We start from the raw sequence: 10,769 nt of genomic DNA on the forward strand, positions 1-10,769 counted from the left end.
AAAAAGGTAAAGACTTCTGTGGATCCATTCTTTGTCTTAAAAGGGCAATACCCACACTATGCTGATTCATCCTCAGTGCATCAGCCTTACAGCAACTGGTCAGCTCTTAAATTTCAATACCTTAAAAACATGATCAAAATTCAGACACTTGGCAACTGACTCCTATTTATGACAGTTGCAGTGTCCCGGGGGTCATTTGATCACGTTTTGCGATCTTCTAATAAGCAGAGTCAATGGGGGAGCCAGATTCACTTATCAACTGTAGCAAGAAAGGTCATAAAATGAGGAAAAATTCATTTAACAGCTGCCTTGCTTAGCAACAGAAATGTTGGGCTCGGTTGTAAGTCAAGGAGTTACTTGTAACCTTTCCCAAATAAAAGGCCAGAATCGGAAAATAACATTTAACGCAGCACAGTACTTAAACAAAATGGTTTGGTTGAAACTGGCATATGTGGACTGATTGAGGTAGATTGTAGGGGTGACACTGAAATATAATTTTGTCATATTTTATTTATTTATCTCTATTAAATTATTGTATTTTATTCCAATTTCATTTTAAATTGTATTTTATTCCAATTTCATTTTAAATTGTATTTTATTCCAATTTCATTTTAAATTGTATTTTATTCCAATTTCATTTTAAATCATATTTTATTCCAATTCCATTTTGAATTGTTTTTATCGGATTTTAATAATAATTTGTCTCTGGAACTTTCCACTTTGATATGACCCAAGGGTTGATCAATAAAGTAAATTGAACTGAACCAAATAAAAGGTACAGTTGGCCTGTTCCTTTTTAAAGGACCAACTCAGATGACACACTGCAGTAGGCAAACGCTTGACTTCTCCCCAAGTCTTCATCAAAAAAGAAGATAATTTAAAATAAAAGCAAGCACAGGAAAGAGGAAAAGAAGGTTGAGTCTTCCTGAGATTGAGATGTAATCACCTCTAGAGCTAAGCTTGGCCTTTGCTCTGTTTATTTGTGCATTATTTAACTTTTGCAATTGCCTGGGTCGGGACTGTCTTAAAATACTACATGGAGTAGTAGTAATATTAGTAGAACATTGCTGAAGTGCATTTCCTCCCTTTCAGCATCTTCAGAAACTGCAGGAAGACTGTGAAAGAAGAGAAGCTGAACTGGAAAAAGCGAAAGAAGAAAAAATTCAGCTTGACCAATTGCTTGAGAGACTGAAGAAGGAAAAGGTACAAATTGTTCTTAGCTATTGATGCTCTTACGGCGCTGCTTCTTGACCATGGCAATTTTAAAATATGTGGACGTCAACAGAATTCCCCAGCCAGCCATTACAATCGTACAGGCTTCATTGCTTTGGACAGTGGCCTTCTCTGATTTTTTGAAAGAGGAGGCTGTCACAGATAGGTAGTAGCGTCTAATGATGGAGGTCTAAAATAGTCCATTATACAGTTTTGCTCAAAACAAATAATTTTGCAATGTTCCCTTCTGTTCCCTTGAGATTTCAAAGAGTATGGTTTTAAATATATGAGGAGTAATCAAGCACGTGGAAATTGGCAAAGTATTCTGAAAAGTAGTTGTCCGAAAGAAAAGAGAAGAAAGAGAGAGAGAAGGAAGGAAGGAAGGAAGGAAGGAAGGAAGGAAGGAAGGAAGGAAGGAAGGAAGGAAGGAAGGAAGAAAAGAAAGAAAGAAAGAAAGAATGAATTTAAAAACTGCATACCAATAGTCTAAATTCTGTGCCAAGGAAATTTTCAGTTTGGATAAATGCAGACATTTCATATGCCTGATTATTTGAGTACAGCAACACTTAAATGCCTGTCAGTTACAATATTTTAAATGACTTTTTGAATTTTCATTGGAGAATTTGGATATTTTCCATATAAATAAATCTTAGTTTTGTCTCAGAGCAACATTGCATTTTATACCAGCTTGCCTTTTTATACAGTGCTTCTCAGCTGCCTATCTCAACAAGGAATTCTGGGTGGCAAACAGAATTCAAATAAAATGAAAACAATTACAAACATTACAAAAATGAAAATCTAAACCAACCAAGTCATTAGCACAACTAAGAAGGTCCCTGCACACATGTACTTCGAAAAAGATTAGCTGCTATGCCAGCTTTGTTTCCTTAAACTAGCAAGTTAACTTACTGGTAAACTCCTTATTAAACCTGGCAACAAAGCTCAGGATATTTGAATCATCAAGAAGGCAAAAGGATCTTGCATGAAGAATTATACACTCCAGAGATTATAACTTTTCCTTTTTCCAATGCAGCAAGACCTGGCAGCTGGATCTGACAGAGAGAAAGACTCAATGGAAGCTAAAGATCAAGTAGGTTGCCTCCTGAACATTATGCGTGATAGTACTTACCATACTCTTTGCATTGCGGTTCCATTGCACCAGATATATTTTTTGTTATTCTGTGTGAGAAAGAATGAGAATTTCAACTGGGAGTGAAATATGAAGTTGCTTCTTCCTCCAGCCCGTTTTTTAAGGGATGTCCTTTAAGTTAATTGCCTGTGGCAGTATAGTTATTCCAATGACTGCAGAGCACAATTAAAAAATCAACGTGTGGTTAAGAGACAAGTCTTGGTCAACATATTGATTACTCTTGATTCTGTGAGGTTCTTGTTGCTCTCTTGAGTTTGATTGTTCCTTGCAGACATTTCATTACCCAGCTAAGTAACATCATCAGTGCTATTGAGAATGGAGTTTGCTCCCTTTTTATATACAGTAGGTTGCCCTGCTTGTATTGCAGAGTGTGTGGTTTTCTGCTTAGTAGTTCCTTCATTTGGATACTGTTTGATTGTTTGTCTGGTGTTAATCCCTGCTTATCTGGATGTTGACTGTTGATGGACTCTTTTATTGGTCCCCTTAATTTCTTTTAGGACAGTGGCTTGTCAAACATTTGCTCCAAGAGTCCAGAGAAGGAAAGACTACTTGAGAAAGGACTTCACTGCCACCCTTTAAGATTGGAGAGGGACGCTTTACTAGTGGGTAAGGACTCCTGAGCTGCTGGACACTTGGAAGTTTAGATTTAAATTAGGACCATCGGAAGATGCCTTGCTTAAAGCACTATTTAGTTAGCTCTGAGAGGTCCACACACTGATCAAGAGAAACCACCAGGGATCTGAATCCGACTGAACATATCCTGAAGGCAAAGCCTGTGGAACCACACTTAGAATAATGCATCCGGTTTTGGTTAAAAGGGAAGGGTAAAGGTTCCCCTCACACATATGTGCTAGCCGTTTCTGGCTCTAGGGGCAGTGCTCATCTCCATTATGAAGCCGAAGAGCCAGCGCTGTACGAAGACGTCTCTGTGGTCATGTGGAAGGCATGACTAAATGCACAAAGGCACGTGGAATGCTGTTACCTTCCCATCAAAGTGGTTCTTATTTTTCTACTCGTATTTTTTTACATGATTTCTAGGTTGGCAGAAGCTATGAAAAGATGTTGAGGCTCTAGAAAGAGTGCAGAGAAGAGCAACCAGGATGATTAGGAGACTGGAGGCTAAAACATACGATGAACGGTTGCAGGAACTGGGCATGGCTAGTCTAGGGAAGAGAAGGACCAGGGGAGACAGGATAGCAGTCTTCCAATATTTGAGGGGCTGACACAGAGAGGAGGAAGGGGACAATCTATTTTCCAAGGCACCCAAAGGCCAGACAAGGAATAATGGATGGAAACTGACCAAGGAGAGATTCAACCTGGAAATAAGGAGAAATTTTCTAACAATGAGAACAATCAACCTATGGAACAGAAGTTGTGGGAGCTTCATCACTGGAGGCTTTCAAGAAGAGACTGGACTGCCATTTGTCAAAAATGGTGTAGGGTCTTCTGCTTGGGCAGGGGGTTGGACTAGATGACCTGATACAAGATCCCTTCCAACCAGATTAACAATCTGAATCCATTTTATTCCATCTATAGAGCAAGACAGGTTGAGCATGTTTCAGCCCTGGCCCAGATCATCTTAAAGCAGCTGTTCTGTGCACAGAATGGCTTGTGACTGCAACCTTTCCTACTTCGCGTTTCAAAATATGGCAAGGCTCTTGTAAGACATTACGGTGTGTTCTGTGCTGCCATCTCCATCTCTTGGGAGTAACACCCTCCCCAATTTTTTTAGGGATCATCTCAACTTTTCTGCATGTTCATCCTTTTGGGGCAAGCATTGAATACATCTGTTCTTACCTCCAGCGCCTGGACAGTAAGGTACGTACATTAAAATGTAAACCTCTAGGTGTTCTTGGCTACCTTTTAGATGCATTCCAAAGAGCCTTTTTCTGCTTCTTTTCCATTGTGTGGTTCATCTTGAGCCAAGAACAAGTAGTCCTCGGCTTATGACCACAGTTGAGCCTCAAATCGATGTTGCTAAGCAAGACACTTGTGAAGTGAGTGTTGCCCCATTTTTACGACCTTTCTTGCCACCATTGTTAAGCGAATCACTGCAGGGGTTGAGTTAGTAACACATTTGTTGAGTGAATCTGGCTTCCCCATTGATTTTGCTTGTCAGAAAGTCTCAAAAGGGAATCACGTGACCTTGGGGACGTCATAAATATGAAGCACGTGCCAAGCTTCTGAATTTGGATCACGTGACCTGGGGGTACTGCAACAGTCGTATGAAAATCGATTGTAAGTTACTGTTTTCAGTAACAGTCACTAAACAAATCGTTGGAAATTGAGGACTACCTGTAATGCAAACTGTGTGCCTGAATCCCTATGGACTGAGTTTGCACCTCCTCCTAAGTTAAACAATAGAGAGGGGCTACTTTTCATCACCTAGTACCATTCTGTAAAGAAGATCTGAAAAAGAAATTTCGTGACAGAACAATTGATCAGCGGAACAACTTGTCTCCAGAAGTGGTAAATGCTCCAACGCTGGAAGTTTTTAAAAAAGATGTTGGATAACCATTTGTCTGAAGTGGTGTAGGGTTTCATGCCTAACCAGGGGGTTGGACTAGAAGACCTCCAAGGTCCCATCCAACTCTGTTATTCTATATTCTAAGATGTTCTTAAAAAGGCAGAAGGAAAAGTAATCTATTGAGATGTCTAGCATGGCAATCAACTTAACCAGAGGATTTTGATGGCAGTTTTACTACCTCAAATTTAAGGGCTCTTATCCCAGTTTGTTAGTTTTAATGACATGCCGCTTCTCTTTTTTTTTTTTTTGTAGATTTGCGCCACTGAAGTGGAAAACCTCATGACAGGACTCCAGCATACTTTCAAACAAGAGATGAACGGGGTTGGCGCCAGCCTTGAGAAAAGATGGAAATTTTGTGGTTTTGAAGGATTGAAGACGATTACCTGAACTCGAAGCCAGAAATCCTTTGAACTCTTTTAACAGAATGTGCAATATTTGCAGTACACATAGATACAATTTCCAGTCCTTGAACTGCATCAAGAAAATGGGGGGGGGACAGTTTTTAAGGACTGTAAGTTTGTGGACGTTGTTTTGTTTCTTTGTTCATTACTCAAACGAGCCTTTTTTTTTTTTCTCAAAGGACTGTCATGCACACTTTTGGGTTGATACCGACCCTATCTTTTGGATCTTTGATACTTTTTACAACTCCCATTGGCTAAAAACGTTTTAATAGTTTCTTTGAACATGACACACTCAGGCCTCTGTTTAATGTTTTTACCATTGAGAGCAGCTCAAAGAAAATCAATACAATAAAATATTCAATTTTATTGGGGATTTGGAGATACTTCTGGCCTCTCACATAATGTAGAGATGCTCAATATTTAGAAGCAGAAATTTCTGCAGCATTGCGACGAAAATGTGTTTTTTATTTTTATTTTATTTATTTTGATTTGTCAATCGCTTACAAGATAAAAAAAAAGTGTCAAAAAAGTGAAGGTTTCAAACTTGTTCAAATTTGGAGTTGAGGGTGGACGGGGAACATTTTGGGGTGATCAGAGCAAAAAAACCAAAAAGCCAAAAAAGCCAAATATATACACACACGCAAAAAGCAGATTTGCCACCTCAGATGCTGGGATCATTTACTTAAAAGTCTGCCTGCAGGCATCGCCCAAGGCGACTGGGGGGCGGGGGCTTGCTTGTCTCAGTCGCGTGCGATGACGTCACAGGGAAGCGACCCCGATCCCCCGTGCTGCAGAAAGGCAGGAAGAAGCCTGTAAAAGATGCCTCCGAAAGGGAAAGGCGGCGGCAAAGCGGCCAAAGGTGAGAGATGGGAGCGGGGCCTGCGATTTCTTCTCTTTCCCAGTTTTTGCTTCCCACTCCTACTGTGAGAGGAGGAGCCGCCGGCCCAGTTCTGCTCGGCCAGCATGATGCGGTCTCGCCTTAAGGTGGCCGGGCAAGGAATTATGGGAGCTGTAGTTCTTGCAGATGCCTGCCAAAGGGGCTCGCCTTGTTTAGAATAGAATAAGATATTGGAATGAAAGAATAGAATAGAGTAATAGGAAAAGAATAGAATAAGCATAGAAATAGAATAAATAGAATTAGAATAAGAGAAGATTAGATTAGAGAATAGCTTCATTGGCCAAGTGTGATTGGACACAAGGAATTTGTCTGGTGCATATGCTCTCAGGGTACATAAAAAAATACATTCCTCAAGAATCATAAGATACAACACTTAGTAATAGTCATAGGTTAGTAGTAAGCAATCAAATCATACTAGGAAACAATAAAATCATAAAGATAACAAGCAATAAGGTTATAGTCACAAGTGGGAGAGGATGGGTGATAAGGAGTGATGAGCAGATTAACAATAATAGTAGTGCAGACTTTGTAAGTAGTTGAACAGTGTTGAGGGAATTATTTGTTTAGTAGAGTGATGGTGCTCGGGAAAAAACTGTCCTCGTGTCTAGGTGTTCTGGTGTGCAGGGCTCTATAGCGTCGTTTTGAGGGTAGGAGTTGAAACAGTGCGTGTGGTGGAAGCCCCAAAGGATGGCAAGCATGTGTATTGTGGGAAGCCCCCCCCCCCCCATAGAGTGAAATATTTGGAGAAATATTAAAAAGGCAGGATAAAATATTTCCCCTAAAGGAGAAATACAAAAAAACTTTAAGGGAGGCAGAAACCAATCCCAGTTTCCCTACCCCAAGCAGAAACTGAGGAGGTCAGCTTTTAGAAATGCAGATTTGGTAATCCATTCAGAAAGACTGGGTCAAGACAGAAACTCAGATAAGCAACAAACAAAAGGTTGACAAAATGAGCTCAGACAAACACCTAGGATTTGCATTCCCCCTTTTGCCTATAGAGCCAGCCATGATCCCTACATGATCCCATAGGAATCCAGAAGTTATAAAACCCACCCACTCTCTACTGCATTTTGTCAGCTCTCCCAGGATCACATGTGGTTGGTGGTTCTGCTTCATCAATAAACGGACCTTCTTTCCAATTGGCCTCCAGCCTCCATTTTATTTCCAGTGCCTTCCTCCCGGCTTGGAACTGAACCAGATGGATTTTCTTTCCGACACATGATTCTTCTAACATTTTCCTGCTTGAAATGTCTTTGAATATTAGTAGCTCGGGTTGGTAGTTAAGTTTTACGATCCAAAGCGCACTGAAGATGTTCCTCAAATGGGGATGAAATGTTTGCAACCGAGCTCGGAGCTCAAAGCAACATTTTCGTGCTTGCTGTCTGATTCCACCAGGAGGTGAGGTATGATAGTCTGGAGCTCAGATGCGCCCCAAACATCCAGTCCAGCCCTGCCCATCCGATTCAGCGAATGGAGGTGCAATCAGGTGAATTCTCCAACCAGATTCACTGTTGCTTTCCCCTCTTGTGTCTTGAAAGGAGGAGCATCTTCTGGCAGTGACACAGCCGACAAGAAAGCTCAGGGGCCAAAAGGAGGAGGCAGTTCCGTGAAGGTAGGTCTTCTGGTCACCCAGTTTGAGGTGGCAGCCAAGGATGCTATGCCAGTCACAAACAGGGTGTGAGAGTAGAATGAGGTGTCATTCTCTCAACGCCAGAAATATTTTAGAGTGGGAAAAAGTTCAGAAAGAAGGTGGCAGAGATCTGGATTTGCCGCCCCCCCCATCAATGCCCGATATCCTGAATGTGTTGATATGTTTACGTTCAGTAAATAAAATTAGAGATATTCGACTTGAGTTCTTCAAATCAGTTTTGACTCCTGGCAGTAATATAGACAACTCCCTACATGTTTTGTGGGCAGCACATTTATATGAAAATATAAGCAACAGCTGAACAATGCTTTGGGATAAGAGAAAAATCACTAAATTTAAATGCTACTGCCAAATAAAGCTCTGCTAATGCAAATCTCTGCCTGTTTGCTACTCAATCTCTTTATCTGAAGATGGAAAATGTGAATCTTGGACTATCTGCCTTCAAAGGCACTCTTTGGCAATTAGAAATCAATTAGCCTGGATTAAAGTGGCTTGCTTTTTAGCCTCTCACCATCCTTAGTCAACTAGCCATAATTTGGGAACATGCATTAGAAACTGTATCAATAATTAGCCAGCAAGAGGTGAATGGAACTGTGGCTTGGCTTACCAAGAAGAAGGTAACTGTAGGAGTAAAGGTAAAGGTAAAATTTCCCTCTCAGTTGTGTCTAACTTTGGGCACAGTGCTAGAGTCTGGTCATTGGCCAGCATGGCTATAAGCCAAAGGCATATGGAACTCACCTTCCCATCGAAGTGGTACCTATTTATCTACTCACATTTGCATGCTTTTGAACCGCTAGGTAGGCAAGAGCTGAGGCAAGAAACAAAAGCTCACCCCATTGCTCAGAACTCAAGTCTCAAACCCAGGCTGTCAGTTCTCCAGTACTCTTAAACTAAATGTGGAAAGACCTCCTTATATATATATATATAAAATCTCTGTTTTGGGTTGGTTTTTTTTTTATTTTTAGGTGAGGCATATTCTATGTGAGAAACACAGCAGAGCTCTGGAAGCCTTGGAGAAGGTCAAAGCTGGAGTGCGCTTCAGTGAGGTCGCTGCACAATATAGTGAAGACAAAGCCAGACAAGGGGTGAGTTCTTTTGTTTCTCCAAACCAGAGCAAGAACGTTTGCAGAATTCTCAAGACGAATAAAGTGTTTTCTCCAGTGGCATGACTAATCTCTTGCTTTTGTCGCAGGTTTAGGTTTCTAAAGTTCCTTAACTATAAGAACTGAAATGCTGAATTAATGCATATATATGTATATAGAATATTCTCTAGCAAATGGGTTTATATAGGGTGGAATAGGTGATTTTCACCATCCTTTCCATCCTTCCCTTGTGCTTATTTTCCAGGGAGATCTGGGCTGGATGAGCAGAGGCTCCATGGTGGGGCCTTTTCAGGAAGCAGCATTTGCTTTGCCCGTCAGCAGCATGGACAAACCAGTGTACACGGATCCCCCTGTTAAAACCAAGTTTGGATATCACATAATCATGGTGGAAGGGCGGAAATAATAAATGTTAGACACTACGCCAGGAGTTTTTGACTCTTTATTTTTCTCTCTGCTTTTCAAGCATTGCAAATAAAAGAAAGATCTGGCTTTTCTTTCAGTGTGTGTTGTAGCTGAAAGGTTTACTGGCTCCAATCTATACAACATTATCCCACATTATATAGCTCTTCGCAGTTTGTCCTGACTCTTTTATTTGGTTACCTGCTTGTGATACAAAAATGGATATCAAGTCTGAATGATTATCTACGTTGGCTATCCAAACAAAGCAAAAGCTCAAATGTGCACATACATTCATGTGGTTATGTATGTTTGGATTTAATAAAGGGGAATATTTGTAGCTCAAGCTTGACATGAATCCTTGGTGCTCTCTGAGCTTGGTTGTTTTCTTGCAGATGTTTCATGACCCAACTAGGGAACATCATCAGATAGTTTTGAGTCATGAAACCTCTGCAAGAAAGCAACCAAGCTCAGAGAGCACCAAGGACTCCTCATGGATGAATTTATCCTGCATTTTCCTTGTTGCAAAGTCTTGCTTGGGGATTATTTTTATCGGAGCATTGGTAATAATTGTGTTGTATCGGTCAAAAATGAAGTTTATTTTACGCTAAAGATTAATCTATAGAGATTCTCAATCATCCAGGCCATGGTTGTTCCAAAGGTGCATTTTTAAAGAAGCAACTGGACTTTCTGGTTTTTCTTCAAAGACATTTCACTTCACATCCAAGAAACTTCAACTAACTGGATGGTGGGGAATGGAAGGTTTTATATTCTTTGCAGACAGCTGGTCATTTGCATCCTTTTTTTTTTAAATCATTGAAGCACTTGGAGGTTTATCTGTGTCCTCAGAATCACCTGGCTCATGTAGTCTGCAATTTTTTTTGAAGTCAATTCCTACTCCCACGTCATTCAAAGAGTGTTCGTCCCAAATTGTCTTAGTTGAAAAAGGCTCTGCCACTGTAGCATGTTTTGGGGGAGGGGAAGTCCTATTACCTACAAGTTAGTATGGTGCTTTGCTATAAGGTAGGTCTTGACTTACAACCACAATTGAGCTCAGAATTGATGTGGCTAAGGGTGTTTCATCCCAAATTGCATAGCTAAAAAAAAGTCTATAGAGATCCTTAGTCTTCCAGGTCACAGATAAATCTCCAGGTGGCCTCAACCTCTCTCTAAAAAGGTTGCAAATAGAATAACTTTACTGTCACTTTGAATGCCCGCTAATTGGCATACACTAAAAATGAAATTTCGTTGTAAATGACCAGCTCTAGTCTGCAAGGACTATAAATCCTTCCATTCCCCACCATCCAGTCAGAGCTGAAGAAGCTTCTTTGGATGAGAAGCGAAACCTCTTCAAGGAAAAAAAAAACCAAGAAAGTCCAGTTGCCTCTTGGGGGAAAAAAAAAGTCCCTTAGGGACTAAAAGGGGGAATCGGAC

The 10,769-nt window shown here is 40.6% G+C and overlaps 2 protein-coding genes across 4 annotated transcripts in view; both read left to right on the forward strand.

Annotated features, from left to right (window-relative positions):
• Positions 1-5,656, forward strand: part of ENOX2 (ecto-NOX disulfide-thiol exchanger 2) — a 32,552-nt gene extending 26,896 nt beyond the window's left edge. For 2 of the 3 annotated variants that reach the window (XM_026702966.2, XM_026702967.2), the window contains exons 11-15: positions 1,093-1,203; positions 2,246-2,302; positions 2,860-2,968; positions 4,095-4,180; positions 5,142-5,656. In XM_026702966.2, the coding sequence (XP_026558751.1) occupies positions 1,093-1,203; positions 2,246-2,302; positions 2,860-2,968; positions 4,095-4,180; positions 5,142-5,276 (498 nt within the window). In that variant the 3' untranslated portion in view covers positions 5,277-5,656. Of the gene's footprint in view, positions 1-1,092; positions 1,204-2,245; positions 2,303-2,859; positions 2,969-3,898; positions 4,061-4,094; positions 4,181-5,141 lie in introns of those variants that run through there. The other variant, XM_087941033.1, reaches the window with a different exon arrangement.
• A 390-nt stretch (positions 5,657-6,046) lies between these two features.
• On the forward strand, positions 6,047-9,358 carry PIN4 (peptidylprolyl cis/trans isomerase, NIMA-interacting 4). Its single transcript, XM_026703151.2, has 4 exons — positions 6,047-6,149; positions 7,727-7,800; positions 8,802-8,921; positions 9,184-9,358. The coding sequence occupies exons 1-4, from the start codon at positions 6,110-6,112 to the stop codon at positions 9,340-9,342; spliced, it is 393 nt and encodes a 130-aa protein (XP_026558936.1). The 5' UTR covers positions 6,047-6,109; the 3' UTR covers positions 9,343-9,358.
• The last annotated feature ends 1,411 nt before the right edge of the window (positions 9,359-10,769 follow it).

Source organism: Pseudonaja textilis, chromosome 12 (genome assembly GCF_049901715.1).
Source record: "Pseudonaja textilis isolate UNSWEBS1 chromosome 12, rPseTex1.2, whole genome shotgun sequence".
Taxonomy (NCBI): Eukaryota; Metazoa; Chordata; class Lepidosauria; order Squamata; family Elapidae; genus Pseudonaja; species Pseudonaja textilis.

Bases quoted from the DNA above. Each gene is read 5' to 3' on its own strand.
- PIN4 (XM_026703151.2), top strand. From the start codon at position 6,110: ATGCCTCCGAAAGGGAAAGGCGGCGGCAAAGCGGCCAAAG. The intron at 7,801-8,801 runs GTAGGTCTTCTG...TTTTATTTTTAG, and splicing joins GAGGAGGCAGTTCCGTGAAG to GTGAGGCATATTCTATGTGA. The intron at 8,922-9,183 runs GTGAGTTCTTTT...CTTATTTTCCAG, and splicing joins AAGACAAAGCCAGACAAGGG to GGAGATCTGGGCTGGATGAG.